General features: G+C 43.2%; 1 protein-coding gene across 2 annotated transcripts in view; it reads left to right on the forward strand.

The window, feature by feature from the left end:
* The window catches only part of LOC122938483 (leukocyte elastase inhibitor-like), a 46,327-nt gene that overhangs the window by 14,752 nt on the left and 12,492 nt on the right, over window positions 1–19,083 (forward strand). The window contains exons 2-4 of one of the 2 annotated variants that reach the window (XM_044294021.1): window positions 6,537–6,712; window positions 9,166–9,303; window positions 12,617–12,754. In XM_044294021.1, coding sequence (XP_044149956.1) covers window positions 6,545–6,712; window positions 9,166–9,303; window positions 12,617–12,754 — 444 coding nt within the window. In that variant the 5' untranslated portion in view covers window positions 6,537–6,544. The remainder of the gene's footprint in view (window positions 1–6,536; window positions 6,713–9,165; window positions 9,304–12,616; window positions 12,755–19,083) is intronic. The other variant, XM_044294022.1, reaches the window with a different exon arrangement.

Consider the following 19,083-nt stretch of genomic DNA (forward strand, 5'->3'; position numbering starts at 1 on the left):
ATGTGTGGAAAACGGACAGAGTGGCAGCAGGGCCTGGTCTGGGAGTGATTTTGACTAGCTGCAGGATTGGGGGTTGCATGGGGTGGGGATTGTGAAGAAGTTGCCCATTTGCTGTGGAGTCCAGTCAGTTCTAGTTACACTACTGCCTGTAATTCTGAGGCACTGCAAAGAATAAATAATATCTTAGTTATCAACATGGCCACACAACCCTACAGGTACAGTTATGTGCAGAATAATAGCAGTCTAACATCACTAATGTGTTTTAATTATTTTTTTTGGCAGAAAAGATAATACTACATGGGAAAAAAATCATGACTAGGTTTAGCCGAGTAAAGGGCAACCAACAGAATCAACATGACATGCTCGCTAATTGGGTATAATTGACTTATTTAATGAAAGGGGGTGTTCAAATTAATAGCCGTGTGGAGTTCAATTAGTGAGGTCACTCATTCTGTGAAGAAAGGTGTCAATTATGGCCCTTATTTAAAGAAGGAGGGCAGCAAATATTGTACTTGCTGGTTTTCAGTCTTGCTCAGTGAGTAAAAGGGGTTGTTCCAGATTGTACCGAAGAAGTAAGAACTTTGATCAGGAAGTTGATTGGAGGAGGGAAAACATATAAAGAAGTGCAGAAAATAACTTGCTGCTCATCTAAAATTATCTCCAATGCTTTAAGATGGCAAACAAAACCTGAAACACGTTGTAGGAAAAGAAATACTACCATCCGTGTAGATCATAGAATAACAAGAATGACAAGAAGCATCCAATGATCTGCTCCAGGGAAATCAAAGACCTTCAATTATCTATGAGTACTGCAACAATCAGAAGATGCCTACCTGAAGCCAAACTATTAGCAACAAACCCTCGTAGAGTACCATTGCTCAGAAAAGACGTGTTGAAAAAGTTACAGTTTGCGAAAGAACACATTGACTGGCCTACAAAGAAGTGATGCAATATTCTATGGACAAATAAGAGCAAGATTGTTCTTATTGAGTCTAAAGGCCACAGCAGTTTGTGAGACGACCCATAAACACTGAATTCAAGCCAAAGTACACTGTGAAGACTGTAAGACATGGAGGTGCAAGCATAATGGTTTGGGGATGTTTCTCATATTCTGGAGTCAGGTCCATTTATTAAATACCAGGAACCATGAACCAGTTTGTATATATCAAAATACTGGAAGTTCATGTTGCCTTATGCTGAAAAGGAAATGCCCTTGAAATGGGTGTTTTAGCAGGACAACGGCCCCAAACACACCAGTAATTGGGTAACACCCTGGTTCCAGACCAACAAGATTGATGTTATGAAATGGCCAGCCCAATCCCCAGATATCAATCTGATTGAGAATTTGTAGAATGACATGAAAATTATGTTTTTTTATGCCAAACCCAAGAATGCAGAACTGTGGAATGTAGTCCAGTCAGTCTGGGTTGGAATATCTGTTCACAGGTGTTAGATGTTAGTTGACGCCAAGCCTCACAGATATAAAGCAGTTATCAGAAATAAAGGTTATACAACTAAATATTAGTTCAGTGATTAACAGAAAAGCTAAATCTTGAAACAAATTTCAGTTTATAGTGGAAATATCCCAGTTTGTAACCGAAAATGCAAACACTGCTATTTTTTTTGAACAGCCTATTATTCCCTTTTATTAATTTTCAGTTTAAAAAAAAAAAAGCATTCCTCACTTTCTCCAGCATTGCTCCAGGAGTGCCAAACGCCTATGGGGAAAAACTTACACACCAGAAAATTCCCTCCATTATAAATTCATGCTAAGAACCTATAACTCTGCCCTTCACCTCTCCACAGACATATTTCACCACCCTAATTTCATTGTCCAACAACTGAAAAAATACTTTGACACTTTTCACTCTCTCCTCAGTCCTAAAGTGCAGGCGCCTATCACAGACCTCCCTCTGAGGATCTGGCTGCCTACTTCACATAGAAAATAGAAAACATCTGGCATAAAATATGCTCCCAGCCACTAAGTGTCATCGATCCCCTTTCCCCCATCATCTCCTCTGGCTCACTGTCCACACTTGACCCAGTCACAGAAGTCTCCAGGCTCCTCTCTTCTTCTGGTCCTACCTCATGCACTTCTGATCCCATTCCCTCACACCTACTCCAGTCTGTTTCTCCACCACTCTCCTAACAAAAATCTTCAACCTCTCCTCTCTCTTTTGGTATCTTCCCCTCCTCTTTCAAACACTCTATCACTGCTCCATTATTAAAAACAACTTTCTCTTGACCTGTCCTGCACAACCAACTACAGACCAGTCTCCAACTTCCTATTCATCTCTAAACTCTAGGAGCATCTGGTCTGCACTCGCCTCATCCACAATCTCTCTGCTCACTCTTTCATTGATTCATTACAATCCGGATTCCACACCCTACATTCTACAGAAACTGCCCTTAGCTACCGCACCAAAAATATGAGAATACACATATAAAATTACATGATCCTTTATGTCACTTTCCTGCATTGCTGCTAAATTATGCATCATGTCAGATTTTGTGTTTTGTATGTCTTTTAAACAATAAAGAATCATGTTATATTATATGTGTGTTTTCATATTTTTGGTAAGCTATTTGATATATGCACACATATTCAGCTATTTGTTTTTAGAAACTGCCCTCACCAAAGTGACAAATGACCTTTTGACAGCAAAATACAACAGCGACTACTCTCTGTTCATTCTCCTTGACCACTTGGTAGCTTTTGACACTGTAGACCACCATCTCTTACTCACCATGCTCCAATCTATCAGCCTAAAGGACACTGCCCTCTCCTGGTTTCTTCATATCTCTCTGACCACTCTTTCAGTGTATCATTTGCTGGCTCCACTTTGTCTCCTCTGCTTCTTGCTGTTAGGGTTCCTCAGGGTTCAGTCCATGGTCCTTTCCTCTTCTCTCTCTACACAGCTCTAATAGGACAGACCATCGGCAGATTTGATTTCCAGTATTATCTCTATGCTGATGACACACAACTATACACTTCATTCTCCGACATCACCCCTGCTGAATCACAGAACACCAGTGACTGTCTATTCGCTGTCTCTAACACCAATGTCCTCTCTCTATCTGAAACCGAATCTTGAAAACGTCTTGTGATCTCTCCATCTAATAACTTACCTAAAACTGATATCTCCCTCTCAGTGTGTGGCACTATGATAATGCTTAGACAGCACACCCGCTGTCTCGGTGTTACGCTTGACACTGATCTTTCCTTCACCCACTATATTTAATCTCTCACCTGCTTATGTTGCCTGCACCTCAAATATCTGTAGAATCCACCCTTTTCTCATCTTGGAAACAATAAAAATTCTCATTGTTGCATTACTGATGCATTCCTGCCTCAATTAATGTAACTCACTATTGATTGGCCTCCCCTCACCAGACTTTCCCCTCTCCAATCTATCCTTAATGCAGCAGCCAGGGTCACCTATCAGTCTAACCACCACTCTGATGCCTCCACTCTTTGCCAGTCATTGCACTGGTTGCCCATAAAGTATAGAATCAAATTTAAACTTCTTGTCCTTACCCACAAAGCTCTCCACAGCGCTGCACCCCCCTACATCTCTTCCCTCATCTCTGTCTACCACACTACCCGTGCTCTACGCTCTGCAAACGATTTACGACTGACATCTACCTGTCACGGCTGAGGATGGGGGAAATCCTCAGCCGTACGGTGATGGAGGATGTCCAGTCGCTACTCAGCCAGGAAGACAGAATTAGGGAGCAGGTCACCTCCTATTGCGTCCCTAACGCTGACCCTGAACTAGAGAACAGAGTAAGACAACCCACTCCTCCTATGCACGGAGGAGCAGGAGTCTCACTTGCCAAGCAGCATGAAGATGGGGAACATAAACAGGACTATGGATAAGACAGGTGAACCAAACAGTTCCACACAAACCTGTCTCAGCCTTGCTGACTGGAACCCGTGCTCAGAAAACGCTGTCCACACAACATAGAACATAGAACATCAACAACACATCACAGTAATAGAACTTATGACCGGAAGGGTGGCCCTTACAAGAAGATGGAAATCACAGGAGGCTGCTACAGCAAAGCATGACTGAAGCAACCTACTGAGCCATGCCAAAGTGAGAGGCTTTATAGGCCTAAGAGGCCACACCCAACAGTCAGACACACCCAGTGACTCACACACACTGGGAAGGGAGTTAACCCTTCCAGCACCAGGAAAGGGAAACACCAACATAAAGAGAAAGTGCCCAACACTAGAACTACACCAAGAAATTAGGTTGAATAACAATATACACAGTTTTAGGCGCTCCCTAAAAACACCTCTTATTAGGGTGGCGTGTCACATCCCTTGATCTAACTCCTCTCCATATATAGCCCATTTATCATACTTTTCTGAACCTGATCCTCCACCAAATTCTCCACAGCACCCATGCACACAGAAGCACTACAGATATCGGCTGGTGACTGGCTCATCCAGCTCCCCAATTTTCCCAAGATGGCTGTACCATTGTACAAAACAAGCACTTTTACCTTTTGTGTCACCCCCACCTCCTCATAGATTGTAAGCTCTTGCGAGCAGGGCCCTCATTCCTCTTGTTCTAATTATTGACTAATTTGTTGCTATGCATGACTGTTTGTACATGAACCCCTGAATTGTAAAGCGCTGCAGAATATTTTGGCGCTATATAAATAAACATGAGTATTATTATTATTAACTGGTTGTGCTAGCTCCCAATCATTTGCGCACAACAGGACACTCTGTTAGTGTCCTCAGCTACCTAGCAACTGGTCGTGCCGCCTATTATTCACCTCCGAGACCGCCCGCTTACAGATACAAATGTCTCAAGTTTGTATTACGATCTTTTATGTGCTTTTAACTGTACCAATTAACATTTTATGTATTCTATTATCTTTGCATTATGTTATTTACATTCTTTTTTTAATTTGGTGCAATATATGCCATGCCCACTTTTCATTTGAAATGTGTTTTCCAGGGCTTTTTCAATACAGTGGTCCCTCAAAGTACAATGGCCTCAGGATCAGAGGCAGCTCTAGACTTTGTGAGGCCTTAGGCGAAACTCGAAAATAAGGCCTGCCATACTGTGCATATATGTTCAGTCAATGCCTTAGGGCTGTCTTTTATGTTGTTTGTTACAGAGGCTCATCCTCTAGTGTCCATCTATTTTAGATACTACTTTATTAAACGTTAAGTTTTACCCCTCTGTCCCCTAGGGGATCAGTACATTTGCCCCACATTGCCCCCATTAAGTAATTTGCCCCCCACACTGCCCGCATTAAGTAATTTTTCCCCCACACTGCCTCACATTATGTAATTTGCCGGGCCCCCTACACTGCCCCACATTACGTTATTTGCCCCCCACCTTGTACTTGTTCCACTGATCTGCTAGGCTGCAGCGCGGGCATGAGTTCAGTCACTTCAGAGCGCAACCCCGTCCCGCAGCGCTTAATCCCACGAGACCCATGACCTCCCCCGGCGTGTCTTGAGGGATCACGCTCTAAAGTGACTGAATTCATGACCGCGCAGCAGCCTAGCAGATCAGCGGAACAAGTACAAGGGGGGTGGGGAATAGCATTCAGAGTACTTGCGGCGGTGTCGGATGGGAGCCAGAGCAAGGTCCCCACTAGCGCGAAGCCTTAGGCAGTGGCCTAAGTCGCCAAATGGAAGAGCCGCCTCTGCTCAGGATACAATATTTTCAACATACAATGGTCTTTTCTGACCCATCATAAGTTGAAACTAGACTCCACATACAATGTCTCGGACTCAGATCCATCCAATCAAGGTCACTTCTCTGATAAATAGATGTATTAGTTGCCAGTTAGCAGCTATTCCTGTTATATGTAAGGACTTGTTTTATATGTCTTAGTTATCTGCTTATATGTCTTAAATCTTAATTTTCTCTTATCTTGGATAACATTTTGGGGCTGTGGAACCGATTACTCAACTTACAATGGTTTCAACATACAATGGTCGTCCTGGAACCAATTAATATTGTAACTTGAGGGACCACTGTATAACTATAGCCATCCATATGCCGATGTCTTGTATCCAATGTTTGTATAAAGAAGGGGTTTGTGTCCCTGAAACGAGTCACAATTTGGGAATTAAAGTTGAAATCATCTTGAATAAAGTTGGAGTTTGGTGCTGGCCTTTCTTTTATCCACAGGTTTGAGACACTATCAGTGCCTCAGATTTCTTCACAATCCTTTGACAACCTGATTTTCCGCCGGCGAGGATCCATGATCTGCTGCCTCCGTGATTTCACCCATTACATGCTTAATCAGTGGTTGTGACTGTTCACAACCCAAAAAGTTGAGAGCATTACCTACAGCTACACTCGTGTGAATACACGTGACATTACTGTACTACCCTATGTGGTGCTTGGAGCTGTATTTTTTATTAATTTCATCTTTGTGTATAAAAAGACTGCTGTGTATATAAGATGGGACCTCAGGGGCAGAAACAGATAGTGGGGCTGGTACAGCTGATTAGTATGCATGCAACATATTGAACACCATCTTATTTCTTTTTTCAGGACCTAAAATGGAGGCGCTGAGTAATGCATGCACCAATTTTTCACTTGATTTATTCAGGACATTATGTCAAAACAACCCTGAAGGAAATATTTTCTACTCGCCACTAAGTATCTCAGCAGCAATGGCCATGATATTCTTAGGTACAAAAGGTAAAACTGCTGAACAATTGTCCAAGGTAGGTAACATATACCTAGACAGTACCCATTGCCTAAGGTGGCTCTTAATCTACAATCAGAAAATGCATATGCAATGTAATATTATTCTACGCAGAATGAAAACATTTCTATAATGTTGTGAAGTTTATGCAACTGCTTATTGCCCTTGGTAGCAAGTATCACCTGAATCTGTATAGGACGCCGTGCGCTCCTGCTCTCAACAGGAATCCAGGCCGTGTTACCACGGACCGCTCACAGCCCTGAAACACGGCTTTGTGCATTCGCCCTAAAAGGTGTGTTTTTCAGACTATAAAGGTACTCCTGGTGATAAGATTCAAGCTCTGCTCACACCATAATTTTCCTGTACAATTAGGGGTACTAGTAAAATATCTGAAACCCATGGGTGTAACTTTAGCCATAGCAGCCATGGCACTTGCTATGGGTCTAGAGGTTTGGCGGTCCCTATCAGGTGCAAGAACATTATACCTTTTTGTGGTTTTCTGATATATTGTGCTATTATACACATCTTTAATTATTGCTACTTATAATGCTGTGTGACCCCATCTTAATTTGCTATAGGGCCCTATGAATTATAGTTAAATGGGTATTCCAGTTATATTAAGTTCTCTCCTTTCTACAGGATACTATTAGATCAGTGGGGGTCCTACTGCCAGGTCCCCCACCATTTATGAGAACGGCGGCCCCGTACACCCTGCAGCCCCCCTGAAAACGACTGGCGCTTCCAGTCACACATTGCACATGGCCATTCCATTCATTTCTATGAGAGTTCCAGAGATAGTCAAGTACAGCGCTCGGCTATCTCCGGAATTCCCATAGACATGAATAAAGCAACCATGCTCATGCGCCACCGGCTACTCTATCCACTTTAGGGGGGCTGTAGTGGCTATGGGGCCCCATAAAGGTGGTAGGACTCCCACTGATCTAATAGTTATCCCCTATCCTGTGGATAGGGATAACTGATTCAACCAGAATACCCCTTTAAGCCCCTGTCGAATCCTGACAGATCCTATTATGAGAAGTATATGGATTATTTAAAAATGTATTGGTCATAATTGTCATGGCTCTGGTACTACCAATGCTCAAGCTACTATTGTAAAAAAAAAAATCCTTGTGGAGGGTTTTATTTTTATTGTTATTACTGTAAGGCCTCTTTCACATGTCAGGGTCTGTTCAGGGAAAAACGAATGGTTTTGCACGCAAGTTCAAACAGTGAATGTTTTTTCCATCCGGATACATTACAATATGACTCAAAAAGTAAAGCTCTTCACAAGCAGCCCAGTACTCAAGAATGTTTGTGAAAGGTGGATCTCACATTACAGTGACCTTGTCATCAGTTTTATGGTATGCTATCTGAGGGCTGCATAAACTGGTGACAGTCCCTTAGCAAAAGACAGGTCACTTACTCAGTCATTAGCTAAAGTCTTCACTGAACAGCTCCAGCGCAAGCCAAGTGCAGGAGCTGTCCACTACACAGCGCATGCTGAGGAGTCCTTATATTTATGAGCTCCTGGCTCCCTCCCTCCGATGACTGCAATAGGAAAGAAATGTCAATGAGTGGCAGTAGGATAGGGAGAGCCAGGAGGCCATTAACCCTTTCATGACCTGGCCTAAAAAAGGCCTAAATGACCTGGCATTTTTTTGTGATTTTGTGCACGTGGTGGTCCAGTGATCCTAACTTTTTTATTTGTTTGACTACCAAAATCATTTTTGCTATGTTTTTACTTGACACTTGGGACTTTTTATTATCATGTTTTATTTAGAGATTTTTTTTCCTTTTCAAGCTTTAATTTGGGGAGAACCGCTAACCGCTAAACAGGCAGATCTGATCAGGGTCTCCTTAGACCCTGCAGCTCTGCTCCTGCCCCGAGACACCTGGCGGTTTACGTGACAGCCAGAACTAATAGAGAAAGTGGCTCGGCCGCTTCCTGCTCTCCCTCCCTGAACTACTTCACGATCTCCTGTCGGCACAGAAGGCAGAATAGGTAATAAACCGCTCCTGTCTTCTCCTCAGGGTCCCCGCTGTGTCTTACAGCCAGGACCCAACCTGCTCCTGCTAGATTGCAGGAGATTTAATCCCAGCGCTTTACAGCACTGGGATTAAAGGGCTACCTGACCATTTACATACGTGTTATCTTCACGGGATATGTGCAGATAGGACGTATATACTCAGTGAGCAGTCGGGAAGGGGTTAATATGAAGACTCCCTGTCAAAAGCTCTGTTTTGAGGGGACTCCAATACTCAACTTGCATTGGAGCTGTTCAATAAAGATTTTAGCAAAATAGCGGACCCAGTGTTTTACTAAGGTCTCTATCACCTGTTTGTGCTGCCCTCAGACTGGTGACAGATTCATGGCGGATGTAATGCTACAATGTAACAGTTGTGAGGTTTTCTATTGTGTTATAAATGATCTAACGTACATGTATTCATTCTTTTATCTGAATGGACATTTAGGTGCTGCACTTTGATAGTGTTCAAGACATTCATTCAAACTTTCAAACCCTGAACGCTCAGATTAATAAAACATCTAGCTCCCATTCCCTAAATCTGGCTAACCGGTTATATGGAGAACAGACTTTCAACTTTCGTCCTGTAAGTCAAACAGTTTTATATTACATTATTTATTTCATAGATTATATTTGTAAGACCTCTTGCACACGACTGTGTCCATTTTGCGGTCCACAAATTGCGTATCTGTAAAAGATGGATACTCTGTGTTTGTATCTGCACTTTTTTTGCTCATCCTCTGACTTCATATTCTTTATATTCTACGAACATATTATTTTTGCAGAACAGACATACGGATGAGAAAAGTACACAGATGATCCATGTGCTTTCTGCATCTGTATATCTATTCTACAAAAAGATAGACCATGTTCTATACTCGCCCACAAAATGTGGACTATGGACTTATTGACGTCAATGGGTCCTCAAAAATGCAGATACAACAATTTGCGGACAGCAAAATACGTACGATTGTGTGCATTAGGCCTAATTCTAACAAAGAGGAGCATTTCTATATTTCATTCACAGGGCTCACATAAAGAGCTAGTAAATAGAAAATGTTTCAATCTGTTACATCCATTTACGGATGTGATATTTCTGAAGACTGGTGATGGAGTAGTCTTTCTGCAGCACACCACCTGTTGTATGAACCTGTCACCTTGGCCCATTCAGCTAATAGATGGAGCACATCGCCCTCACTGGCTCCTCGGGGCTGCGCTGAGTCACATCATGGACACTTGAGCTACAGCTGTTGTGATTAAATGGAGAAGCGGGTGCACTTCTCAGAATTGCAGGTTACACTTTTCATTTATGCTCCTCACTTTTAGACCTACATACATTACACTCTGTAGAGGCCATATTTACTTGAAGTGAACATTAGCATTCATGGGTACTGTGATATTATCTTCGCAGAAGTAAGAACTGCACTAGTGAATGTCAGAAACATGGTTTTACTTGTTAAGTTTCATGTCTTTGTATCTTGTAACATTTTCTTTATATACCACCACAGAAAAATTACAACTCTAGTATAACTTGACAACATGTTGTTATAACCTGTCCCCCTCTACATCCTTACAGTGACCCCAGAGAGCTATACAAGAACTTTAATTCATGTTATCACCCATCTTAGGCTATTTTTACACTTGCTCTGGCTTTCCGTTTGTGAGATCCATTCAGGGCTCTCACAAGCGGTCCAAAACGGATCAGTTTTGCCCTAATGCATTCTGAATGGAAAAGGATCCGCTCAGAATGTATCAGTTTGCCTCCGATCAGTCTCCATCATATTTTCTGTTTGCCTTATTAATGGGCTTCACTACTGCAAACAATGAGAAATCTAAAAGGTATTTCATATGTTCCACAATTGTATACTTACATACAGGCTGTGCATGACCTGGGTGGGATTCAAATTTTTAACAATAGGTTTCCCATTTGCAATAAATTATTACTGCGGAATTACAGCAATTAAAAGTCTGTCACCTCATTTTCACTTATTAAAGGATTGTCTGGGCTCTATAATATTGATGAACTATCCTCCGGATAGGTCATCAATTTCAGATCTGCAGGGGTCCGACACCCGGCACCCCCCCCCCCCCCCGATCAGCTGCTTAAAGAGACGGTGCGTGCAGTGTGCATGTGCCATCTCCTTTCTCTCTTCCTGTTACCGCTGCTGCTGTCTATGGCAAAGACCATGGACTGCAGCAGCAGACAGGAAGAGAGAAAGGAAACAGCACTGCGTGCGCCGTCTCCTCATACAGCTGATCGGCGTGAGTGCCGGGTGTCGGACCCCTGCAGATCTAAAATTGATGACCTATCCTGAGGATAGGTCATCAATATTATAAAGCCTGGACAACCCCTGTAAGCACCTGCACATTAGAAAAACCCTTGTGAGCATCTGCATTACAGCTTGTAATGTGATATCAAGCCACACAACACATACCTGCTGGCTGCTGGAAGAAGAGGCCTGACTGTGGACAACAGCTTTATAGCTCCTCTTGTTCTTCCAGCAGACCTACCATGTCCTGCTTTACTGTGCATGCGCACTAGCAGACACAGCAGTGTTTTTTTATGGCTAAGCATCAGACAGCATGAATTAAGTTGCAGGGGGGCTAAAGGATTTTAGAGCGGAGAGGGGAGGAGCTATGAACGTATAGGACAGGAGGGCTTGGGCACTTTGAGCCTAATTTACATAACAAATAAAGATAATTTTACACAAATGCTAATAAAGGTAGAACACTGCCAGAAGCGTAAAGGGAACCTGTCAACATGAAAATGCAGATCAAATTACAGGTAATATGTTATAGAAGAGGAGGAGCTGAGCATATATGTAGTTTTATGATAAACGATTCAGTAAAACTTGTAATTTTATTCTTTTAAATTCCTGCTCATTCTGGCTTTGAAGTCAAGGAGGCGGTCCTATCTATGATTGACAGCTGTCTCTGTATGTACAGTCAAAGAGGAAAGGCTGTCCGTCCCTGATTGGTATTAGTATACTGTATACATTTATATATGTATTATACATGATGTTCATGCATTGCCATTACATTGATCTAACATTGGAGTATATTAAATCAGGCTGTAGTCATAGTTAGAATCAGGACCGCCTGCTTGACTTCAAAGCCCAGAATGAGCCGGAATTTTAATTCCCTATAGTTATACTGAATCTTTTCCCATAAAACTATATACCAATCTGCTCAGCTCCTCCCACTCTATAAAATGGTGCCTGCAGCTCAAATACCATGTTCGACATGAAAGGTTCCCTTTAATAAGTGAAAATAAGGTGACAGACTTCCTGTAAAATAATATTCTACATATTAATGGGGACCACAAATATACTGTATATTTGTACAGTAATATTATATATTTAAAAACCCAGCTGTAACAAAAGCCCTGAAGCTAAAAGCCACATCTCCAAGCATTCATAGGCAAGTGGTAGCTATAGGGGAAGCAGCTGCTTTGGGGCCAAAAACTCACAAGGGGCCCCTACAGGAGGAGGACTAAAAATGTAGATTGCAGGAGATTTAATCCCAGCGCTTTACAGCACTGGGATTAAAGGGCTACCTGACCATTTACATACGTGTTATCTTCACGGGGTATGTGCAGATAGGACGTATATACTCAGTGAGCAGTCGGGAAGTGGTTAATATGAGGACTCCCTGTCAAAAGCTCTGTTTTGAGGGGACTCCAATACTCAACTTGCATTGGAGCTGTTCAATAAAGATTTTAGCAAAATAGCGGACCCAGTGTTTTACTAAGGTCTCTATCACCTGTTTGTGCTGCCCTCAGACTGGTGACAGATTCATGGCGGATGTAATGCTACAATGTAACAGTTGTGAGTTTTTTTATTGTGTTATAAATGATCTAACGTACATGTATTCATTCTTTTATCTGAATGGACATTTAGGTGCTGCACTTTGATAGTGTTCAAGACATTCATTCAAACTTTCAAACCCTGAACGCTCAGATTAATAAAACATCTAGCTCCCATTCCCTAAATCTGGCTAACCGGTTATATGGAGAACAGACTTTCAACTTTCGTCCTGTAAGTCAAACAGTTTTATATTACATTATTTATTTCATAGATTATATTTGTAAGACCTCTTGCACACGACTGTGTCCATTTTGCGGTCCACAAATTGCGTATCTGTAAAAGATGGATACTCTGTGTTTGTATCTGCACTTTTTTTGCTCATCCTCTGACTTCATATTCTTTATATTCTACGAACATATTATTTTTGCAGAACAGACATACGGATGAGAAAAGTACACAGATGATCCATGTGCTTTCTGCATCTGTATATCTATTCTACAAAAAGATAGACCATGTTCTATACTCGCCCACAAAATGTGGACTATGGACTTATTGACGTCAATGGGTCCTCAAAAATGCAGATACAACAATTTGCGGACAGCAAAATACGTACGATTGTGTGCATTAGGCCTAATTCTAACAAAGAGGAGCATTTCTATATTTCATTCACAGGGCTCACATAAAGAGCTAGTAAATAGAAAATGTTTCAATCTGTTACATCCATTTACGGATGTGATATTTCTGAAGACTGGTGATGGAGTAGTCTTTCTGCAGCACACCACCTGTTGTATGAACCTGTCACCTTGGCCCATTCAGCTAATAGATGGAGCACATCGCCCTCACTGGCTCCTCGGGGCTGCGCTGAGTCACATCATGGACACTTGAGCTACAGCTGTTGTGATTAAATGGAGAAGCGGGTGCACTTCTCAGAATTGCAGGTTACACTTTTCATTTATGCTCCTCACTTTTAGACCTACATACATTACACTCTGTAGAGGCCATATTTACTTGAAGTGAACATTAGCATTCATGGGTACTGTGATATTATCTTCGCAGAAGTAAGAACTGCACTAGTGAATGTCAGAAACATGGTTTTACTTGTTAAGTTTCATGTCTTTGTATCTTGTAACATTTTCTTTATATACCACCACAGAAAAATTACAACTCTAGTATAACTTGACAACATGTTGTTATAACCTGTCCCCCTCTACATCCTTACAGTGACCCCAGAGAGCTATACAAGAACTTTAATTCATGTTATCACCCATCTTAGGCTACTTTTACACTTGCTCTGGCTTTCCGTTTGTGAGATCCATTCAGGGCTCTCACAAGCGGTCCAAAACGGATCAGTTTTGCCCTAATGCATTCTGAATGGAAAAGGATCCGCTCAGAATGCATCAGTTTGCCTCCGATCAGTCTCCATCATATTTTCTGTTTGCCTTATTAACCACCTCCCGACCGCTGTACGCGTATATGCGTCCGGGAGGTGGTTGCTTTATTCCTCCTGGACGCATATACGCGTCTTCTCGCGAGACGCGAGATTTCCTCGCTCACAGGAACGGAAGGTAAGCGAGTGGATCTCCAGCCTGCCAGCGGCGATCGCTCGCTGGCAGGCTGGAGATCCGAATTTTTTAACCCCTAACAGGTATATTAGACGCTGTTTTCATAACAGCGTCTAATATACCTCCTACCTGGTCCTCTGGTGGTCCCTTTTGTTAGGATCGACCACCAGAGGACTCAGGTAGGTCAGTAGAGTCGCACCAAACACCACACTACACTACACTACACCCCCCCCCCCCCGTCACTTATTAACCCCTTATAAACCCATGATCACCCCATATAAACTCCCTGATCACCCCCTGTCATTGATCACCGCCCTGTCATTGATCACCCCCCTGTCAGGCTCCGTTCAGACGTCCGTATGATTTTTACAGATCCACGGATACATGGATCGGATCCGCAAAAAGCATACGGACGTCTGAATGGAGCCTTACAGGGGGGTGATCAATGACAGGCGGGTGATCACCCATATACACTCCCTGATCACCCCCTGTCATTGATCACCCCCCTGTCATTGATCACCCCCCTGTCAGGCTCCGTTCAGAAGTCCGCATGATTTTTACGGATCCATGGATACATGGATCGGATCCGCAAAACACATGCGGACGTCTGAATGGAGCCTTACAGGGGGTGATCAATGACAGGCGGGTGATCACCCATATACACTCCCTGATCACCCCCCTGTCATTGATAACCCCCCTGTAAGGCTCCATTCAGACGTCCGCATGTGTTTTGTGGATCCGATCCATGTATCCATGGATCCGTAAAAATCATGCGGACGTCTGAATGGAGCCTTACAGGGGGGTGATCAATGACAGGCGGGTGATCACCCATATACACTCCCTGATCACCCCCTGTCATTGATCACCCTTCTGTCATTGATCACCCCCCTGTAAGGCTCCATTCAGACGTCCGCATGATTTTTACGGATCCATGGATACATGGATCGGATCCACAAAACACATGCGGACGTCTGAATGGAGCCTTACAGGGGGGGTGATCAGTGACAGGGGGGTGATCACCCTGATCACCCTGATCATCCCCTGCCATTGATAACCCCCCTGTAAGGCTCCATTCAGACGTCCGCATCCGTTTTGTGGATCCGATCCATGTATCCATGGATCCGTAAAAAATCATGCGGACGTCTGAATGGAGCCTTACAGGGGGGGTGATCAGTGACAGGGGGGTGATCACCCTGATCACCCTGATCATCCCCTGTCATTGATAACCCCCCTGTAAGGCTCCATTCAGACGTCCGCATGCGTTTTGTGGATCCGATCCATGTATCCATGGATCCGTAAAAAATCATGCGGATGTCTGAATGGAGCCTTACAGGAGGGGTGATCATTGACAGGGGGGTGATCACCCTGATCACCCCCTGTCATTGATAACCCCCCTGTAAGGCTCCATTCAGACGTCCGCATCCGTTTTGTGGATCCGATCCATGTATCCATGGATCCGTAAAAAATCATGCGGACGTCTGAATGGAGCCTTACAGGGGGGGTGATCAGTGACAGGGGGGTGATCACCCTGATCACCCTGATCAGCCCCTGTCATTGATAACCCCCCTGTAAGGCTCCATTCAGACGTCCGCATGCGTTTTGTGGATCCGATCCATGTATCCATGTATCCGTAAAAAATCATGCGGATGTCTGAATGGAGCCTTACAGGGGGGTGATCAATGACAGGGGGGTGATCAGGGAGTCTATATGGGTGATCACCCCCCTGTCATTGATCACCCCCCTGTCATTGATCACCCCCCCCCCCCTGATCACCCCCTGTCATTGATCACCCTTCTGTCATTGATCACCCCCCTGTAAGGCTCCATTCAGACGTCCGCATGATTTTTACGGATCCATGGATACATGGATCGGATCCACAAAACACATGCGGACGTCTGAATGGAGCCTTACAGGGGGGGTGATCAGTGACAGGGGGGTGATCACCCTGATCACCCTGATCATCCCCTGTCATTGATAACCCCCCTGTAAGGCTCCATTCAGACGTCCGCATGCGTTTTGTGGATCCGATCCATGGATCCATGGATCCGTAAAAAATCATGCGGATGTCTGAATGGAGCCTTACAGGAGGGGTGATCATTGACAGGGGGGTGATCACCCTGATCACCCCCTGTCATTGATAACCCCCCTGTAAGGCTCCATTCAGACGTCCGCATCCGTTTTGTGGATCCGATCCATGTATCCATGGATCCGTAAAAAATCATGCGGACGTCTGAATGGAGCCTTACAGGGGGGGTGATCAGTGACAGGGGGGTGATCACCCTGATCACCCTGATCATCCCCTGTCATTGATAACCCCCCTGTAAGGCTCCATTCAGACGTCCGCATGCGTTTTGTGGATCCGATCCATGTATCCATGGATCCGTAAAAAATCATGCGGATGTCTGAATGGAGCCTTATAGGGGGGTGATCAATGACAGGGGGGTGATCAGGGAGTCTATATGGGTGATCACCCCCCTGTCATTGATCACCCCCCCCGGTAAGGCTCCATTCAGACATTCTTTTTTGGCACAAGTTAGCGGAAATTTTTTGTTTGTTTTTGTTTTTGTTTTTTCTTACAAAGTCTCATATTCCACTAACTTGTGTCAAAAAATAAAATCTCACATGGACGCACCATACCCCTCACGGAATCCAAACGCGTAAACATTTTTAGACATTTATATTCCAGACTTCTTCTCACGCTTTAGGGCCCCTAAAAAGCCAGGGAAGTATAAATACCCCACATGTGACCCCATTTCGGAAAGAAGACACCCCAAGGTATTCCGTGAGGGGCATATTGAGTCCATGAAAGATTGAAATTTTTGTCCTAAGTTAGCGGAAAGTGAGACTTTGTGAGAAAAAAACAAAAAAAAATCAATATCCGCTAACTTATGCAAAAAAAAAAAATTCTAGGAACTCGCCATGCCCCTCATTGAATACCTTGGGGTGTCTTCTTTCCAAAGTGGGGTCACATGTGGGGTATTTATACTGCCCTGGCTTTTTAGGGGCCCGAAAGTGTGAGAAGAAGTCTGGGATCCAAATGTCTAAAAATGCCCTCCGAAAAAGAATTTGGGCCCCTTTGCGCATCTAGGCTGCAAAAAAGTGTCACACATCTGGTATCGCCGTACTCAGGAGAAGTTGGGGAATGTGTTTTGGGGTGTCATTTTACATATACCCATGCTGGGTGAGAAAAATATCTTGGTCAAATGCCAACTTTGTATAAAAAAATGGGAAAAGTTGTCTTTTGCCAAGATATTTCTCTCACCCAGCATGGGTATATGTAAAATGACCCCCCAAAACACATTGCCGAACTTCTCCTGAGTACGGCGATACCACATGTGTGACACTTTTTTGCAGCCAAGGTGGGCAAAGAGGCACATATTCCAAAGTGCACCTTTCAGATTTCGCAGGCCATTTTTTACACATTTTGATTGCGAGGTACTTCTTACACATTTGGGCCCCTAAATTGCCAGGGCAGTATAACTACGCCACAAGTGACCCCATTTTGGAAAGAAGACACCCCAAGGTATTCCGTGAGGGGCACGGCGAGTTCCTAGAATTTTTTATTTTTTGTCACAAGTTAGCGGAAAATGATGATTTTTCTTTTTTTTTCTTTTTTCCTTACAAAGTCTCATATTCCACTAACTTGCGACAAAAAATAAAAAATTCTAGGAACTCGCCATGCCCCTCACGGAATACCTTGGGGTGTCTTCTTTCCAAAATGGGGTCACTTGTGGCGTAGTTATACTGCCCTGGCAATTTAGGGGCCCAAATGTGTGAGAAGTACCTTGCAATCAAAATGTGTAAAAAATGGCCTGCAAAATCTGAAAGGTGCACTTTGGAATATGTGCCCCTTTGCCCACCTTGGCAGCAAAAAAGTGTGACACATCTGGTATCGCCGTACTCAGGAGAAGTTGGGGAATGTGTTTTGGGGTGTCATTTTACATATACCCATGCTGGATGAGAGAAATATCTTGGCAAAAGACAACTTTTCCCATTTCTTTATACAAAGTTGGCATTTGACCAAGATATTTTTCTCACCCAGCATGGGTATATGTAAAATGACACCCCAAAACACATTCCCCAACTTCTCCTGAGTACGGCGATACCAGATGTGTGACACTTTTTTGCTGCCAAGGTGGGCAAAGGGGCACATATTCCAAAGTGCACCTTTTGGATTTCACCGGTCATTTTTTACACATTTTGATTGCAAAGTTCTTCTCACACATTTGGGCCCCTAAATTGCCAGGGCAGTATAACTACCCCACAAGTGACCCCATTTTGGAAAGAAGACACCCCAAGGTATTCCGTGAGGGGCATGGTGAGTTCCTAGAATTTTTTATTTTTTGTCGCAAGTTAGTGGAATATGAGACTTTGTAAGAAAAAATATAAAAATAGATAAAAAAATAAAATCATCATCATTTTCCGCTAACTTGTGACAAAAAATAAAAAGTTCTATGAACTCACTATGCCCATCAGCGAATACCTTAGGGTGTCTACTTTCCGAAATGGGGTCATTTGTGGGGGTTTTCTACTGTTTGGGCATTGTAGAACCTCAGGAATCATGACAGGTGCTCAGAAAGTCAGAGCTGTTTCAAAAAGCGGAAATTCACATTTTTGTACCATAGTTTGTAAATGCTATAACTTTTACCCAAACCATTTTTTTTTGCCCAAACATTTTTTTTTTATCAAAGACATGTAGAACAATAAATTTGGCGAAAAATGTATATATGGATGTCGTTTTTTTTGCAAAATTTTACAGATGAAATCGAAAAATGTCATTTTTTTGCAAAAAAAATCGTTACATTTTGATTAATAACAAAAAAAGTAAAAATGCCAGCAGCAATGAAATACCACCAAATGAAAGCTCTATTAGTGAGAAGAAAAGGAGGTAAAATTCATTTGTATGGTAAGTTGCATGACCGAGCGATAAACGGTGAAAGGAGTGTAGTGCCGAAGTGTAAAAAGTGCTCTGGTCATGAAGGGGGTTTCACCTAGCGG

This window comes from Bufo gargarizans, chromosome 5 (genome assembly GCF_014858855.1).
Source record: "Bufo gargarizans isolate SCDJY-AF-19 chromosome 5, ASM1485885v1, whole genome shotgun sequence".
In the NCBI taxonomy this organism is placed as follows: domain Eukaryota; kingdom Metazoa; phylum Chordata; class Amphibia; order Anura; family Bufonidae; genus Bufo; species Bufo gargarizans.